We start from the raw sequence: 18,377 nt of genomic DNA on the forward strand, positions 1-18,377 counted from the left end.
TTCACGGGAAGTGCCTGGGGAAGCGGGGGGGAGACTGGTCCAGGGGCAGGGGCTTTGGAGGCCTGGGTGGGCTTCAGATCAGAGGGTCTCGGGTCCAGAGCAAGCCTCTGGTCTGGGAGGGGGGCTTCCCGAGGGGGTGGCCCAGGCTGAAGGGGTGTCTGCTGGGTCTGGCTCCTGGGAGGGGCTTAGGACACAGATCTGAGTCGCAGGATGAGACAATCAGTCCCTCCTGCCCACCCCGCCCATGGCCTGGGCCCCTGACCCCGTGCCTTCCTGGCCCCAGCAGCTGGGTGTCTTTAGCAGGGGTTAGGCCAAGGGTGGGGGGGCAGGGGTGGGGTGACCTTCACGGCCATCTTGGCCCCTTGGGCCCTGGGGCAGGCAGCCCGAGTGGCCCCCAGAGGCCTCGAGGGGCTGAACCAGCCTGGCCCAGTCGGGGCCGACAGGGTTACAGACCCTCGCTGCCCTGCCAGGCAAGACCTCTGCCAGAGAGCTGAGAACGCGCTCCTGTCCCAGCGCCAGGGATGTTTTCCTGCTGAGATGCAGCCCTCTGCTCCTGCTGGCCCCGGAGCCCCTGCCTCCCAGGCCGGGCTGATGCTCAGAGGACACAGCTGCTCCTGCAGGGTGACAGAAAGAAAGAAAGGAGGGGACAGGGCGGGGGTGCAGGAAGTGCCTTTCTTGGAACTCTGCACCAAAATAGCCCACTCTGTTCCTACTCTGGGTCTCAGTGTCCCCACGGGGGAGGTGTGTGTCACCAAGGAGACCCTCACCAGGGAGGGGCCTGAGCTGACCTCAGTCTGGCTTCTGCCCGCCATCTTCCCACCCCTCCCACCCCCGACAGCCCTCACCACCCCCGCCTCGGGCTCTGCTCCACTTTGAAGTCCTAACGTAAATACCATGTCTGCTTGGGTTCCCCTTCCCAGCCCGGTCACAGCCCCCAGACCTGGCTCCCACCCCAGCCAGCACTGGGGGTGCGAGCTGGGGGAGAGGAGCGAGGGAGGCCTGGACCACCCAGGGAAGGTGGCGAGCCAGAGACCCGGGGACAGGACCAGGGAGACAGAGCGGGTGAGACACCAGAGATGGAGAGGGGGGAACAGAAGAGGGCAGAGAACAGAGAGACCCCAGAAACCAACAAGGTGACAATGCTGGGGACAGGAGAGGAGAAAGAGGGACCCCAGAGACAGACAGGGGAGCTAGAGACCCCGACAGAGAGGGAAGAGGGGAACAGGGAGGAAGAGACCCTGCAGTCAGAGGGAGGGACAGTGAGACACAGAGGTCCCCGGGGAATGTGAACGGGCAGGAAGAGAAGGGGAAAGTTCCAGGTGCCAGTGGAGACGGCAGGGGCGGAGACCAGGGTAGCAATGGAAAGAATGTGGTGGAAAGAGAAATGTCCCTGGAGACAGGATGACCAACCATCTTTGTTTGCCCGGGGCTGAGGGGGCTCCAGGGACACAGCACTTGCAGTGCTGAGACCAGGCAAGTCCTCAGCAAACGGGGAAGAGTGGGTCACCCTGGGTGGCAGGCCTTTGCCAGATGCCACAGGGATCAGAGTCCACTCGCATAGGTACCCTTCACACAGATGAGGAAGCTGTGGCCCGAGAAGGGCCATCCGGGACGTCCCTGGAGCACATGGCAGGGCCAAGGCAGGACCAGCTTCAGGGATGCTCCATGGAGCTGCACGGGCAAAGGGCTCCAGAGGGAGGACAAGAACAGTGAGGGCCGGGAGAGCACCTGTCCTGGGATCCCCAGGCTCGGGTACAGTCCCCGCTCTGCCTCCGCCTGTGTGACCTAGGGCAAGCCTCGTCCCTCTCTGGGCCGTGTGAACACTGAGTGGAAGGGCCGGGCCCCTCTAGCTCTGATGGGAGCTCCAGGACTCATGGCCCCCTGGGCAGATGTGGCCAGATGTTCAGGTCAGGCATCTGCCAGGAGAGAGACTGGGGCTCCAGCTGGGCCCAGGTTGGGCAATCCAGGGGCAGCCATATGCTTCTCCCCTCACAGCTGTGGGCACACGTGCGGGCCCTCGAGGACACACACGTCACCCAGCTGTGCACACCCACAGCAGTGCCAGGCTTTCACAAGCGTGCGCGCATGCTCACACACACACACACACACACACACACGGTCATGCACAGACACCAAGGTACATCCACAAACACACAGTCTCTCTGTATGACAAAGACACCTCTGCCCCACCTCAGCCCCCTCCAGCTGTCAGAATCCTTTACCCCAGGGGCCAGGCCTGGAAGACAACCCTTCATCCTGGGTCCCACCTTCTCCAAGCCTCTCTCTCCCACCCTGTCTGGTCCAGCAACACACCCCTCCTGTGGGTCTCTCCCATCCAGAAGCACACAGGGTGTGGCACAGCACGTGGGGCAGGGGAGGGGGCCGCAATCAACCCCCTCCTTCCCAGATTCCCCTCCCTCCCCACTCCTGCCCTGGGACCTCTCCCGCCCAAGACCAGGCGCCTCCCGCCCACCCGTTGGCCCTTCCTCCTGAAGCCTGAAGGCTGGGGTGGTTTGGGAAGAATTTAGAAATGGAGAGAGGTGGGGGGATGGGGACAAAAGAGAAAGGAGGAAAGGAGGTGATTTGTACACAAAGCAATGTGCTGGCTCAGCGGCCCTCATGCCAATGCTCTCTAGGACTCCTGCCCGGGGGGGCGCCCCCCAATCACACTCGGCTCCCCCATGCTGGCTGCTCCACTGGGCCCTCTGAGGGCCAGTCCCTCTGCAAGCCGCCTTCACCCCAACACCAACAGGCCCACATACTGCATCCAGAATCACCGTCTGGCTTGTCCCAGTAGCTGGAAGACAACGTTCCTTCTGGGGAAGTGGGCTTCTGTTTCCATGGCCCTCCTGAGGTGAGCTCTCCCCAAAAGGGCCATGATCAGAGCAGGGAACCCCAGCCTCCTGACTCCCAATGTGAGTCAGCCACGCCTGGTGTCCTGAGCTGTCCCCACCCCAGCCAGGGAGACACATTGGCCTCAGGCCCCAACGGAGAAAACAGGCTGTGTGGTAACCGGGAAGCGTCACGCATGCTGCCTGCTGATGGTGACCCAAGCTGTCCCGTCCTCCTGGGCTGCACTCCTACAGACCCATAGGGTTACATTCTGAGTGTGCCATCCATCACAGTGGCAGCTAATTATAAATTAGCATTTCTGCCTGATTCCCTGTACCCAACCACGCATCTAAACATTTTCTCATCCACACACCCATCTACTTAGCCATCTATCCATCCATCCACTTACTCATTCCTAAATCCATCCATCTATCCATCCGCCCACCCATCCATCTATCCATCCATCCCCCCATCCTCCAAGCATTTATTGCATCAGTTAGCATCTTCTCTGTGCTATGGGGGAACCAAGATGAGTCCGGCTGAACGGGACTGGCATGAAGACCACAACAAGCCCCCCTCTATCCCCTCACCCCCAAATCCATGATGCTGTGCCCACTAAATACCTTCTCCTGACGAGGGTAGGAAATTCTTTTTTTTTTTTTAATTCATTCATTCATTCATTTGTTTATTTTTGGCTGGGTTAGGTCTTCATTGCTTTGCATGGGCTTTCTCTAGTTGCGGTGAGCGGGGGCTACTCTTTGTTGTGGTGCGCGGGCTTCTCATTGAAGTGGCTTCTCTTGTTGCAGAGCACGGGCTCTAGGCGCCCAGGCTTCAGTAGTTGTGGCACGTGGGCTCAGCAGTTGTGGCTCGCGGGCTCTAGAGCTCAGGCTCAGTAGTTGTGGTGCACGGGCTTAGCTGCTCCGCGACATGTGGGATTTTCCTGGACCAGGGTTCGAACCTGTGTCCCCTGCATTGGCAGGTGGATTCTTAACCACTGCGCCACCAAGGAAACCTTAGGCAGCCTCCACCTCACCTCTCCCAACATGGATGGCCCTGGGGGTGGGGGGTAAGTGAGTGCTAGATGCCCACCCAAACTGGGCACCCAGGTGCATCTCCAAGTCTCATTCTCTACCTACCAAACCCTTAGTCTTGTTGGGGTCAGGGTGTCCCACTCCTCCCCACTACCGCCCGCCTCCTGGCTCAGGCTTCCCTCCACTTGCCCAGCCAGGCCATCTGGAATTTGGCCTTTGACCCTCCTCCTCCTGCCTGCCCCCCAATGCCTCACCCCCACTGAGGCTGTAGTCCTGACCTCTGATCTGACCCACCCACTCGCCAGACGGCCTGCAGCCTCCCCTCAGACGCCCCAGCACTGGCCATTGCCCGAATCATGACTGGGACCGCCACACCCTTGGACCAGGCTCTGGCCAGCCCCCGCCCGCCCCTGAAGAGCCTCTAGCGGCTGCCTTCCCCAGCCTGCCCCGCCTTGCTACCCAGATCTACAGCCAGCTCCCTCCCCTCTCCCAGACTATTGCAGCAACCTCCTGACTGGTCCCTGGCCTCCAGTCCCCCCTCCACCCACCACATACCAGCCACAGGGATCTCTCATCACGCCTCTTCCCTGTGACCCCCATGATGGAGGCCAGCCTTCCAGGGGCAGCTCCATCGCTTTCCAGGCCAGGCCTCTACCCCGTTTCTGATACTTTCTCTCCAGTCTTCACTGTCCCTCTAACCCTAAACCTCCCTCCGGGCCCGGCAGAGTCCTTTGTATTCTCCAAACACATCTTGAGCTCTCCCAGCTCAGTAACTTTGTCTAGGCTGTGCCTTCTTCCCATCATGCCTTCCTTCCATCCTCATTTCTTGACATCATACCCAACTCTCAGACTGCTCCAACGACTCCTCAGGGCACTGCAGCAAAAAGAACTGGAAGAAGGGTCCGAGGCCTCCCACACAAACTCTCTGAGACTCCCTGGGCCTCAGTGTACCCACCCACAAAAAAGCTTGCTGATTTCCAGGGATCTCCCAGGCCTGGGATGGTATGACTTCTGGGGAAGGCTGGGTGAATGTGGGGAGCAGGTGGGCTTTGGCTCCAGGCAGAATCGCATCACCCCCCCTGCGTTGCACTGAGCCAGATTCTTCACTTAGCTGAGTCTCATTCACTCATTCATGCGTGCGTTCATTCATTCTTTCGTTCAGCAAAACCCATTGAGCAGCATCTGTGGGCCAGGAGCTTTCCAGGCTCAGGGGATACAGTAGGGAATAAGACAATGACCCTGCCCAAATGGAGCTCGCAGTCTCCTAGGGCTGGAGTTCTCCACTAGGGGCAATGCTGCCCCCAGGGGACATGACATTTGGCAATGTCTGGAGTCTTTTTTTTTTTTTTGGCCGCACCGTGAGTTCTGCGGGATCTTAGTTCCCCAGGATGGAACCTGCGCCCCCTGCAGTGGACGCGTGGAGTCTTAACCACTGGAACACCAGGGAAGTCCCAAGGAGTCATTTTTTATTGTCCCAACTGGAGGGATGCTACTGGCATCTAGACAGAAGCCAGGGATGCTGCTAAACATCTTACAATGCACAACACAGTCTCTAGAAAGTATCATTACCCAGCCCTGAATCTCAATAATACCGAAGGCAAGAAACCCTGGCTATTGAGGAATTCAGGCCAGCAAGCAAATATATACCACGTCAGATAGGGGTAAGTGCAAAGGAGAAAAATGGAACAAGACCAGGGGGCCAGGGAGCCCCAGCGTATGGCGGAGGAGGGTGGTGGTCTGGGATGTTGATGCCTGAGCTGAGACCTGAAGAAAGTGAAGAAGCAGAGACTTTGCATCTTTCAGGAAGAGTGTTCTAAGCAGAGGAACAGCCAATACAAAGGCCCTGAGGTAGACATGTGCCTGGTGAGTTTAAGGAACATCCACAGGCCAGAGTGGCTGGAGCAGAGGGAATGAGGGGAAGGGAGAGGGATGAGAGAGGGAGTTTGTGGGGAGATCACAAGAGCCTGGAGGCCGAGCGTGGTAAAGACTGGCCTTTCTTCTGAGTTGAGACGGGGGCCTCGAGGGTTCTGAGCAGGAGGGTGACTGGATCTGACTTGGGGTTTAAAAAGATCCCTCTGGCAGGATGGAGAAGGCAAGAGAGAGACCAGAGGAGAGAGTGTTGCACAAATCTAAATGGACAAGCGTAGTGGCTTGGGCCAGACATGGGTGGCAAAGGTGGTGAGATGCAGTCAGATTCTGGATCTGTTCTGAAGGTGAAGACAACAGGATTTTCTGAGAGATTGGATGTGGGGTGTGGGAGAAAGAGGAGTCAAGGATGACCTCAAGGCTTTGGGTCTGAGCCAGGGGAAGGATGAACTGCCCCGCATTGACTTTCCTCTCATGAGAAGGGGGATAATTCTCTGTGCTTCACAGATGTAAACCTTGAAAGAATGACCTTCCTGGCATATAGCAAGCCCTTCTAAAGTCCTGGTTCTCAAGGGGATTGGCCGCGTCTGCAAGGCCAGCCTTGCCACTGTAAGAAGGTTAGCAAAGCCGCCCTGGTTCCATCCCCCGACCCCCCCCCCCAGATTTGCTCAGAAGACTAAGGAACATTTGTCTCATGCTTTGCAGCTGACAAAGCACGTTTGCACACACTGAGTGCCATGATACAATAGCCCTGCTGAGCTGAAGGGCCCTGACACGTTAGCCCCGTTTTGTAAGTAAGAAAAGTGGAGACCCAGAGAAGGTCAGCGACTTCCTGCAGTCACACAGCCGATTGTGGCAGAGTGGGAAGCCGGATCACGACAGCACGCTGAGGGGCAGAACCTCTTCTCAGCATCCCCGCCCCGGCTCAAATTTCTGCTAAGAGTGCAGTGGGTGTGCACGGGTTAATCTGACAACCAGCTCCCCAGGGACCATCCTGAATAATGGGCTCAGTACACATGCCTCCAGAGGCTTCCAGGAGGGGCGGGAAGAGGACCCCAGCCAGGCCTGCGCAGCAGGCCCTGTCTGGGGGCAAGGAGAGCTCCACACATGTGACGGCTGTGTCACACACACGTGTGTACCATTGTGCGCCCCATGTCCATACGTGGCCTCTCACCAGTCCCCTCCCAGCCAGCCCTGTTCACCCTGCCCACCCCCTCCCCCATGCACCCTGCCCTCCTGCAGTAGGGAGCCCAGAGAAGCATTTCCTGTTTGGGGGCCGCCTCCTCCCCCTCTAAGTCCAGGTTCCCAGGGCCCCAGGCTGAGCAGAGGTGAAGGGAGGGCAGCCCCCTGCCCCTCCTCCTTCCCCGGCCACCCCCAACACCCGGTCCAGCTGGAGCCAGGAGGCTTGAGGGCAGAGGTAGGAGCTCAGTATATAAATGAGGGCTGTGGATGCCCACGCCTGTGTGATCGAGGTGCTTCCCACGTCCAGGGCCTGCATGCGAAGGTGGGTGACTTCCTGTGTTAGGGCCTGCAGAACGCCACACCACTTTCGCATGTACACCTAAAGGGTTTAGCATGTCAGAGTATGTGCAACCTGGGACGAAAGGACAGAGTATCGAGAGAGTGCTCTTGTGTGTGGACAGGAGCATACACACGTGTGTGATGTGAGAGCGTGAGTCAGAGCATGTTTCCACACACATGACAAGCAGTTGTTCACGGGTGTGATGAGGTCAGTGTGTCCCGATTGGGGTCTCTGTGAGTCTCTGGGAAGCGACCTCAACCTCTGCCAAGAGCCCCAGACGGCGCTGGAGTTCTCTGAGGGTCGTCCAGCCTCCTCTTCTCGACTCCCAGCCCGTTAGCAGCGCCTCCTCCCCTCCCCTGCCCCCACTCCCAGCACCCCCCACCCCTGCCCCCCGCCCGACTGCTTCCTGCTCTGGCGGCCCCCGGGGAGCGAGAGAAGGGAGCTGGCAGCGGCCCCAGCCCACTCCTTACAAGGCCTGAGCCCGGCCCGGGCCCGCCCCCGGCCCGCCCGCCGGAGGCCCCAGTCACTCCCCCTGTCAAGAGCGGCTGCCGGCCGGGCCCGGGCCAGTCAGGGGGCGTCGCGATGCTGCTGCGCCTGCTGCTGGCCTGGGCGGCCGCGGTGCCTACGCTGGGCCAGGCCCCCTGGGCCGCCGAGCCCCGCGCTGCCTGCGGCCCCGGCAGCTGTTACGCGCTCTTCCCGCGGCGCCGCACCTTCCTGGAGGCCTGGCGGGCCTGCCGTGAGCTGGGGGGCGACCTGGCCACGCCGCGGACCCCCGAGGAGGCCCGGCGCGTGGACAGCCTGGTGGGCCCCGGCCCGGCCAGCCGGCTGCTGTGGATCGGGCTGCAGCGGCAGGCCCGGCACTGCCAGCCTCAGCGCCCACTGCGGGGCTTCACGTGGACCACAGGGGACCAGGACACGGCCTTCACCAACTGGGCCCAGCCCGCCACGGGTGGGCCCTGCCCGGCCCAGCGCTGTGCGGCCCTTGAGGCGAGTGGCGAGCATCGCTGGCTCGAGGGCTCGTGCACGCTGGCCGTCGATGGCTACCTGTGCCAGTTTGGCTTCGAGGGCTCCTGCCCAGCGCTGCCCGATGAGGCAGGCCAGGCCGGCCCCGCCGTCTACACCACGCCCTTCCACCTGGTCTCTGCAGAGTTTCAGTGGCTGCCCTTCGGCTCTGTGGCTGCCGTGCCGTGCCAGGCTGGCAGAGAAGCCTCTCTGCTCTGCGTGAAGCAGCCTGACGGTGGCGTGGGCTGGTCGCGGACTGGGCCCTTGTGTCCCGGTACTGGCTGCGGCCCGGACAACGGGGGCTGTGAACACGAGTGCGTGGAGGAGGCAGACGGTCGGGTGTCCTGTCGCTGCACCGAGGGCTTCCGGCTGGCAGTGGACGGGCGCAGCTGCGAGGACCCCTGTGCCCATGCCCTGTGTGAGCAGCAGTGTGAGCCTGGAGGGCCACAGGGCTACAGCTGCCACTGTCGCCTGGGTTTCCGGCCAGCCGAGGATGAGCCGCACCGCTGCGTGGACACAGATGAATGCCAGATTGCCGGCGTGTGCCAGCAGATGTGCGTCAACTACGTTGGTGGCTTTGAGTGCTACTGCAGCGAGGGCCACGAGCTGGAGGCTGATGGCATCAGCTGCAGCCCCGCTGGGGCCATGGGCGCCCGGGCTTCCCAGGACCTTGGGGACGAGTTACTGGATGATGGGGAGGATGAAGAGGATGAAGATGAAGCCTGGGAGGTCTTCGATGGTGGCTGGACAGAGATGCCTGGGATCCCGTGGATGGAGGCCACGCAGTCACCTGACTTTGGCCTGGCCTATAGACCTAGCTTCCCAGAGGACAGAGAGTCACGGATGCCCTACCTGGACCCCACCTGGCCACCCCCGCTTAGTGCCCCTAGGGTCCCCTACCACTCCTCAGTGCTCTCTGTCACCCGGCCTGTGGTGGTCTCTGCCACACGCCCCCCACTGCCTTCTGCCCACCAACCCCCTATTGTCTCTGCCACGCGTCCACCCCTGACCCCTGCCCCTCAGCCCCCCGTGATCCCTGCAGTACAGCCAGCTTTGCCCTCTGACCACCAGTTCCCCAAGATCTCAGCCAACTCTCCAGATCTGCCTTCTGCCTACCGACCCCCCGTTATCTCTGCCACACACCCAGGACCGACCCCTGCCCACCGGCCCCCAAGTATCTCAGCCAAATATCCTGAACTGTTCCCCGCTCACCAGTCCCCCATGTTTCCAGATACCCAGAACGCCACTCATTTGCCTCGAATCCCAGCTAACCACGCCCCTCTGGTCACCACCTCCAGCGCCCATCAAACCCCTGTGACCCCAGATATCCCGGTCCTCAAAGCCCAGGCCACCCACCATCCCATTACTTCCACTGTCCAATCTTCTCTGATCACTACCTCCAGGCCCCCTGTGTCGCCTGCCCATCAAGTCCCCGTGCCTGCTGCCACCCAACCCCCAGCCTTCCACACTCCCCTGCCCCCAGAGAGCCCCACTAAACAGACCTTACTCACTAGCCCGACACACTCCCATTCCAAAGCCCGACAAGTCCCAAGGGAAGGTACCCCTGACCCCAACCTGGCCCCGTGGCTGCCCTCGGCAGTCCCCACAGCCCTGGGGGAGGCCAGTCCAGCAGGCCGCAGCCGCAGGGATGATCGGTGGCTGCTGGTGGCACTCCTAGTGCCAACATGCGTCTTCTTGGTGGTCCTACTTGCACTGGGCATCGTGTACTGTACCCGCTGTGGCCCCCACGCGCCCAATAAGCGCGTGACCGACTGCTATCGCTGGGTCACCCACGCCGGGAGCAAGGGCTCAACGGAACCCGTGCCCCACCGGGGCAGCCTCACAGGGGTGCAGACCTGCAGAACCAGCGTGTGATGGGGCGCAGCCCCCGCTCTGTGGGGTGGGGGAAGGGCCATGCGTTGGACACATGGGCCAGGCTGCACCAGGGACCCACGGGGGCTGCCCAGCTGGACAGAAGGCTTCCTGGTCCCCCGGGCCCAGCCAGGCTCCTCTCTCAGTCAACCGCTAGACCTGACTCTTGGGAGCTCTGTTTCCTGGCCCAGCACTCACGACGGAGGAGATGCCGAGGCCCCCCAGGACCTCAGGGGGTGGGTTCTGGGGTCTTCTCCAATAAACGGGGTGCCAACCTCACCCAAAGCTCCTGACCCCCATTGGTGCCTGAGGGGAGGGTCTGGGAGGACTCAGAAAAAAAGAGGGGATCTTCCTTCAGCTTTTTTGGGCTCCCCAGGAAATAAGGTAAGACTCCTCAAGGCAGGGTATGCTTTAGAGATTCTCAGGGAAACAGGAGCCCAGAGAGGGCAGAACTTTGCCCAAGGTCACACAGAGAGCCTAGGAGTGGGAGGTTCGGCATGAAGAGAATTTCATATTGGTTCCTCTTTTTACCATAACTCTTAGAAGGTGGGACTGAATCTGGAATGAGGGCTTCTGCTGAACTGGAGCCAGACTGGGGTTTAGGGGGTCAAAGGCAAGTTCTAGGCCTGGTGATTCTGGGGAGTGAAGGCGGTCTAGAGAGTCAGCTCTGGTACTTCCCTTCCCCTCCTCAAAGGCCGCCCAGAAGTTGGTGTCTGGGGCTCAGGCAGCTTGAGTCAAGGGTGCTGTCACCCCCCTGGGTTGTAGGCGATGGGAGGCACTCCTCTCTGCTCTGGGGAGGCGGTGGGAGTAAGAGCCTAGAAGCTGGGCTGCGGAGAGCCAGGAGCCCAGGAGCGAGATCCCACACGCAGCTCCCTGGGCAGCCTCCTGAGCAAGGCCTTCCCATCTTGGGCCACACTGTGCCCTTCTCTGTGTGGATGGTGCTGGGAGAGGGAGAACAGCAGACCGAGCAAGGCTCAGGCTGCTCCAGGCTGAGATGTGCCATGAACGGGAGGAGGGGATGGTAAAAAAAAAATCACAGCCTGTGGGGACCCAGCAACCTCCCTCATCCTTGGCTCATTGCCTTGGGGGGACCAAGGAGGGGGAGGCGTGGCAGGGGGAGGGGGAGGGGGAGGCGTGGGTTCCCACCACCTCTGTGATTTTTCAGTTGCAGCTTCTAAGGGACCTCTAATTAGGACGGAGCAGAACCACCACGACCATCCGGGCAGGCGAGGAGGGGTGACCCAGATCCCCCTTTCCTATGCAGTGCCCTTTGCCACCCTCTGACCCCAGGGGCTGGGCCTGGGCTAGAAGGCTGAGCTGGGCCCCAAGGGACCAGGAGAGGAGGGGCGGGAGTTGGGGACGAATAGAGGCGCGGGGTGGGGGGCGGCACGGAGGGGGCGGAGGGAACGCTACGCACCGCCCCCCCTCCGCTCTCACGTTCCCCTAACTCAAACCAGACGCCCCCGACAGATCCAGCCCAAGCTTTTAACGTTGGAGGCGCCGCCAGAGAGGTTCACTGGATGGGAGTGGGGGTCGCGAGGTGGTCCAAAGGCCTAGGTCTGAGAAGAAGGTGGGGGGCGCAGACTGGGGGTTGACAAAGCCTGCTAGGACGGGAAGAACTAGAGCTCCCTCCTGTGACCCTGGGCAGGAGATCCACAGCGCCCCGAGGGCAGGAAGGAGTTAAAAGCACTGCTGTCGGAGGGCGGGGATGGGAGTGGGGAAGGGGGCCCAGAGCCGGCTCTTTGTCATCCTGTAATGAGCACCAGATGCGGAGCTGCGTGCGGCCCTAAACAGACAGCCTCCCAGGGCAGAGCCCCCACTAGCGCCGAAATGGGGCTCCGCCCAGACCCAGAGCTGCGTTTGAGGCTCCGCCCACTGATTCAGGCCCCGCCTCCTCCAGGCGCGACCCGGGCCTGCACTATCAGCTTGGCTTCTCGGAGCTACGAGCCACGCCCACCCACTGCTGTCTGGCGTCCCCTCGGGAACTCTCCAGAGGCAACGCCCACCAAGGCCACAAGCCTCGCCCCCTGCCAGCTCAGAGGTTCTCGCCGAGCGATTGCCCCGCCCCTCTGCTCTATCAGCTCCGCCCCGGCCAAGGCAGTACCTAGGCCCCGCCCACCAGGGCCATAGCCCCGCCTCCTAAGCGCAGCTTGCGCTAGGAGACTGGAGGTTATTAGTTGCAGCTTCCAGGAGGTATGAACTCCGCCCAGAGTTTGCACATTCTCCTCACGCAGCTCCGCCCTTTGCAGAGCTGGGGACTAGGTCCACGAGTGTAGGGAATCCCGCAGAGACATGAACTCTGTCCGGTAGAGATGCAAACTCCGCCCTCCAGGGGTTCACCGCGTTCCATTCTAGCGTCTCTTCAGGCTACACACCCAGCTACAAGCCACGCCCCCCCCAGCATCCAACATCGTAGGGTCGGGACCCCAGACCGGCCTCACCAAGGGAAGAGCTCCGCCCACGTATGGCTAACACACTTTCGCTTCTTACTGAGGTAATGGCCCACCTACACAGAGCCCCAGGGCCTTCCCACTACGAATGCCCAGAAGCCCCGCCCTTGATGGTCCCTTAAGTCCCGCCCACCCAGAGCGCTGCTCTCTGGGGCTTTGAGCACAGGCATCAACCACGCAGAGAAAGTAACCCAACCTCTCCTCTCAGGCTCCGCCTCCTGTTAATGTATAGCCCCACCCACCCTAGGCCCCACCTTCTCAGGACGGAAGCCACGCCCGCTCCGGACCTGGGACCCTCGAAGTCCTCACTGCCTCTGGGTATGCTCAGACTACTGGGTCCGAACCCTATTGACCAGGATGCCCCTTGGACCCGACCCGGGCGCCCACTCTCCTTCCCTGCCCCCGGTTTCCGTTCGTCTAGATCGCGGGTTCTTTGGAGGGAGCTCCAAGACGGTATCAAGAGTCCGGCGGACGGTGTCCATGAATGGGCCTTTGGCGCCACCTACCTTCGGTGGCTTGAAGCCACCAGAAAGCCTCAATCCGGCCTCTCCCAGAGCACACTAGTGTTCAATGAATAGTTGCTTAATTTATTAAATGTTTATTACTGTAATATCTGCCGAGTTCCCCCGGCAAAATGGCAGATCTGCTCGCAGGTGCCCTCCGTCGTATTTGGAAGACCCCAAGACGGCTTCACATTGGTCCTCAAGCTGAGGCTGTCCCTGCCAGTCTTCATAGCAGCTGGTGGGACTCTTGCTGTTCTTCCTCTTGAATCCTGTTTCCCGGGGGCGAAAGAACAGCGTCTCACCTGGGGTCAAGAACTGTTAGTGCTGGGCCCTCCCTTCCCCCAACTAGCGCTCGGATGTGTGGACGGACACCTTTCATAGGAGTGTGTGTTTAGCGGGAGGGAGTGGGTTTGGGCTCAGAGGTCCTCAGCTGGGATCTGACAGTCACAGTTTTTGGAGCGGAATTGATCTCAAGGCCGACCTCTATATCAGTGCTCATCCCTACATTTGAAAATATTAGTCTGCTGACTCCTACACTAGACGGGGTTTGGGGGGAGTTCTCCAGGGAGCCCTGGAGGTTCTGGAGTTCAGCGCTAGGAACTCAATAAAATATTCTTCAAACAATATTGGAACAGACCGGGGAGCTATAATTGAGGGGGGTTGGAACTAACACCTACTGAGCTCAACTAGGTGCCAGCACTCCCTGCTTCAGAACCACACCCGGCAAACTCAGGCCTGGGGAGTAGGATGCCTTCCAGAGGGGATTCCACCTCTGGTGTCCTGGCCTTTACAAATGCGAGTGGGGTTTGGTGCCAAATACTAATTAAAAGAATAGTAGATGCTTGCAGCCTTATTATATGCCTAGCCCAATTCTAAGGGCTTTACATTTAAGAATCTTTTAAGAACCGTAGCATTTAAAGAACATTTAAAAGGGCTTCCCTGGTGGTGCAGTGGTTAAGAATCCACCTGCCAATGCAGGGGACACGGCTTCGAGCCCTGGTCCAGGAAGATCCCACATGCCGTGGAGCAACTAAGCCCGTGTGCCACAACTACTGAGCCTGCGCTCTAGAGCCCGTGAGCCACAACTACCGGACCCGCGTGCCACAACTACTGAAGCCCACGCACCTAGAGCCCATCTCCACAACAAGAGAAGCCACCGCAGTGAGAAGCCTGCGCACCTCAACAAAGAGTAGCCCCTGCTCGCCGCAACTAGAGAAAGCCCGCATGCAGCAACAAAGACCCAACACAGCCAAAAATAAATAAATAAAATAAGTAAATTTTTAAGAAAAGAACATTTAAGAACCATAACAATCCCCAAGAATTGCCATTTTTACCACAATTTATGAATGAGGAAGCTGAAGGCACTTGCCTGAGTGCCTTGTGTTAAGCCACCTGCCCTACTTGACCAAGTTAGCAAGTAGAGGTTTGAATCCAGGTAGATTCTGTGATCCTCACCCCTAGAGCAGAGCCAGTGCATAATGACCGCCATGTCTCTGATCAGAAAACGCCCATTTCCGAGGAAACTTGCTTTTAGGGGTGAGGCTGCAAGATGTGGGCTCCCAGGCTGATCATGATGTGATTGGGTGTGGGGGGGCAGGTGAAACCTTCCTCACAGTCAGTTGTTATGGTTTTGGTGAATGATGATGCTAAGTGAGGCATGGCCTGTGACCTCGTGGGATCCAGACAAGGGGCCCAGACCAGATGCAGCTTTAGGGCCCCTGAGAGTGGCCATGCTTTAGCGTGATTTTGGTGAGTTTGGGGATTTCTTTCCAGGAGACCAACTGGCAGTGGTTAAGACCAGGCACCCTAGGGACTTCCCTGGTGGCACACTGCCAATGCAGGGGACACGGGTTCGAGCCGTGGCCCGGGAAGATCCCACATGCTGCGGAGCAACTGGGCCCGTGCGCCACAACTACTAAAGCCCGCGCGCCTAGAGCCAGAGCTCCACAACAAGAGAAGCCACCGCAATGAGAAGCCCGAGCACCGCAACAAAGAGTAGCCCCAGCTCGCTGTGACTAGAGAAAGTCCGCGCGGCAATGAAGACCCAACGCAGCCAAAAAACAGAAGACCAGGCACCCTGCACCAAACAGCCTTGCTTTGATTCCAGCTCCACTACCTGAGGGTTGGGGACATTAGGCAGGTTCCCTAATCGTTCTTCATTTGAACAATGTGTATACTATAATACCCATGATAGCCACAATAATCTGCTGGAGACGAGAAGGGTCTCTCTATGAGGAGAGGCAGGTTTCTTGATGGAAGCCTATGACATTCAGGGTGGCTGCAAGAACCTCCTGTAGGAAGTGCTGTCTGCTTTAGCTGCCAGTGGGGAGCCCTGAAGACAGAGTCCAGAAACTCATCATGGGAGAGCTGAATCCACAGAAACTGACATCCTACGCCCACCAAGTCCCTACGGCAGAGGTTCCCAAACACTGTCGGTTCACCACGTCCTGAGTGTCTCAGTTGATTTTTTCATGGTGTCCCTTGGTCACCCAACAGTTCCATTTAATAGTTAGGTTCAAATGACGTAAGAAGTACTTGTGTTTTAATACCTCAGTGGTCATTTGAGAAAATAATACACATACATTGAAAGATACAAAAGTATTTTATTCTTAAATAACCACAATCACTTGCTGATGGGTGTGTGCACCACTTCTCAAAACTTGGAGTGAGACAGGACATCATCACCTTCATTTCCTGTTCTGCACTGACTTTCCCTGTGGTACTTGCTTTTTATCATGGCAGCTGCCAAAAATCCAGCTGTGCAAAGATATTATGTCATCGAAAGGAACGTACTGCAATCCGATGTTGAAGCTGTGAACTGCCTCGAGCTAGCAGCTTGCCAGTTGTCTGACAGATATCCAGTATCTCTGTGTTTCCCTCAAAGTTTTATAATATTTCATGGCATCCCCATGAGTTTGCTGCAGTGCATGGGCCCTGCATCAAAGGAAGGATCTTGTTAGACGCCAGGATTCTGAAGGAGGATGCCTGTGAGGAGTGGGAAGAAGGTGCGAGGTTGCGGGTGCCTGGAACCCTTCCCCTTCCTCTTGCTCTACTCCATTGCCAGGTTTGTCCCATGATAGCTAATGAGAAGGAGGAAAATGAAAACAAAACGGCGGGTTGGGGGTGGTGGGGGTGGGGGTGTGATGAATTGGGAGATTGGGATTGAGATGTATACACTGATGTGTATAAAATGGATGACTTATAAGAAAATAAATAAATAAATAAACATTTTTTAAAAAAACACCAAAACCAAAACGGGCCTGTGGGTGGGCAAAATCAGATTAGAAAGATGATATGACTCCCAAGATGAATGACGGAAGCCTGTGGAGAAGAGGCAAACCTGGCTTTGGGAGTACACTACCAGGCAGCAGAAAGCAAAGATTTAGGTCTTAACACATGGATTGCCTTACGGGAAGCTGGATTTTCTCACTCTAATGCAGGCATCTGACAGCAGCTTTTTCAGAGGGCCCACTCCAGCCCCAACCTAGCACTGGTCGCACTGGGAAGAGTCAGACTTCCTTGGAATAATACAGAGGGAAAAATTCCGAGGCTTTGGAGAACAGAATGGTAAAATCAGTCTATCCCACCTGTTAGCTGACCAACCTCACAGACTGATGTGTCACCGGGTCCCAGAGATTCTCTGCTCTCAGTGGCCATTGAAAATAGGCTGATTAGGACTTCCTTGGTGGTCCAGTGGTTAAGATTCTGTGCTTCCACTGCAGGGGGCATGAGTTCGATCCCTAAATGGGGAAGTTCTGCATGCTGTGCGGTGCGGCCCCAATAAATAAATAAATAACTTTTTACATTAAAAAAAAAAGACAGGCTGATTAAAGAAGCCCTCGAAGGACTGATTAAAATGGGTGCTCTACCTGGATATTTCAGGATAATAATCTCCCTCTTTCAAGGTTCTTAACCTTAATCATATCTGCAAAATCTCCTTTTCCATGTAAGATAATATACTCACAGGTTCCAGGGGATTAAGATGTGGGCATATTTGGGGCCATCATTCTGACAGCCACACTTAGGGACCAGGCAAACAGTGCTGGGTTGGTGTGAGATCCCTCTAGCCACAGCGAGCAGGTCCTGCAGTGGAGCGCCCAGTAGGACAGATGATAAAATCTTCTTTTTATTGTCGGCTTGTTTACTAGTGAGAAGTTGCCAGCCACTTTCTGCTGCAGCCAGACTGCTGGGAGAGGTGCTGTTATCTGCCGATTTTCACCCAACAGTCATTCCTGATCGTGTGGCCATGGCACTGGAGGGGACAGTGTGCTGCCACAGCTGTCACAGCCTTGGGAGTGAGGGGCTGCGTCAGGAGATGTTTCCAGCTTTGGCCTGTATCCAGACCCTCGTACTGAACTTATGTCTAGCCACCCCCTCTTGGGGGCCCTTGGGGTTCTTTCCTGCCATCTGATCTCAGTTCAAGTCCATCACCAGCATCTGGGGCTGTGTAATCACTTTATGTGTTGTTGTTGTTTCTTATTTATTTATTTATGTATTTATTGGCTGCGTTGGGTCTTCGTTGCTGCGTGGGCTTTCTCTTGCTGTGGCGAGCAGGGGGCTACTCTTCGTTGTGGTGTGCGGGCTTCTCATTGCAGTGACTTCTCTTGTTGCGGAGCACGGGCTCTAGGCACGCGGGCTTCAGTAGTTGTGACACACGGACTCAGTAGTTGTAGCTCGCGGGCTCTAGAGGACAGGCTCAGTAGCTGTGGCTCACGGGCTTAGTTGCTCCGCGGCATGTGGGATCTTCCCGGACCAGGGCTCAAACCTGTGTCCCCTGCATTGGCAGGTGGATTCTTAACCACTGCGCCACCAGGGAAGTCTCTATGTAATCACTTTAAACCTCAGAAGGAAAGGAGGTCTCAAATGCTCTCCTCCCAGGGGTACCTTGGCCCCCAGGCAGTCAGCAAACTTCGATGTCAAGCAAAATAGAAGGGAATCTTTGGTAGGACATTGGGAGCCGTGGGGCTAAGGGTTAATGTGGGCTGAAAGTCAGACCTGGACACAAGCAGAAGCTGGGGTAGCTTGGGAGGCTGGAGCGGGGACGCAGGAGCCGCGTGATCAGGCCACTGCCGGATGCTTGTCCCAGCCAGGCTCAGAATATGTGAGACTTTGCCTAAAATTTACATTCCAAGCATCCATTTGGCCTCTCTTGGATCATGGGCCTGCAATTGTGTTGGTTGAAGAGGAGGGGAAGTCTTTCAGAAGGGGAAGATTACAGAACCACCAGCTGGTTTAAAGCGGCAGGCAACCTCTAAGTGGCAGTTTCTCTCACTAATAAGGAAATAATTAAAGAGGAGAT

General features: G+C 57.8%; 1 protein-coding gene across 1 annotated transcript; it reads left to right on the forward strand.

Annotated features, from left to right (window-relative positions):
* Positions 1–7,833: 7,833 nt before the first annotated feature.
* Positions 7,834–10,340, forward strand: CD248 (CD248 molecule). Its single transcript, XM_030833523.2, has one exon. The coding sequence runs from the start codon at positions 7,834–7,836 to the stop codon at positions 10,126–10,128; it is 2,295 nt and encodes a 764-aa protein (XP_030689383.1). The 3' UTR covers positions 10,129–10,340.
* Positions 10,341–18,377: the final 8,037 nt, after the last annotated feature.

Source organism: Globicephala melas, chromosome 8 (assembly GCF_963455315.2).
Source record: "Globicephala melas chromosome 8, mGloMel1.2, whole genome shotgun sequence".
Classification (NCBI taxonomy): Eukaryota; Metazoa; Chordata; class Mammalia; order Artiodactyla; family Delphinidae; genus Globicephala; species Globicephala melas.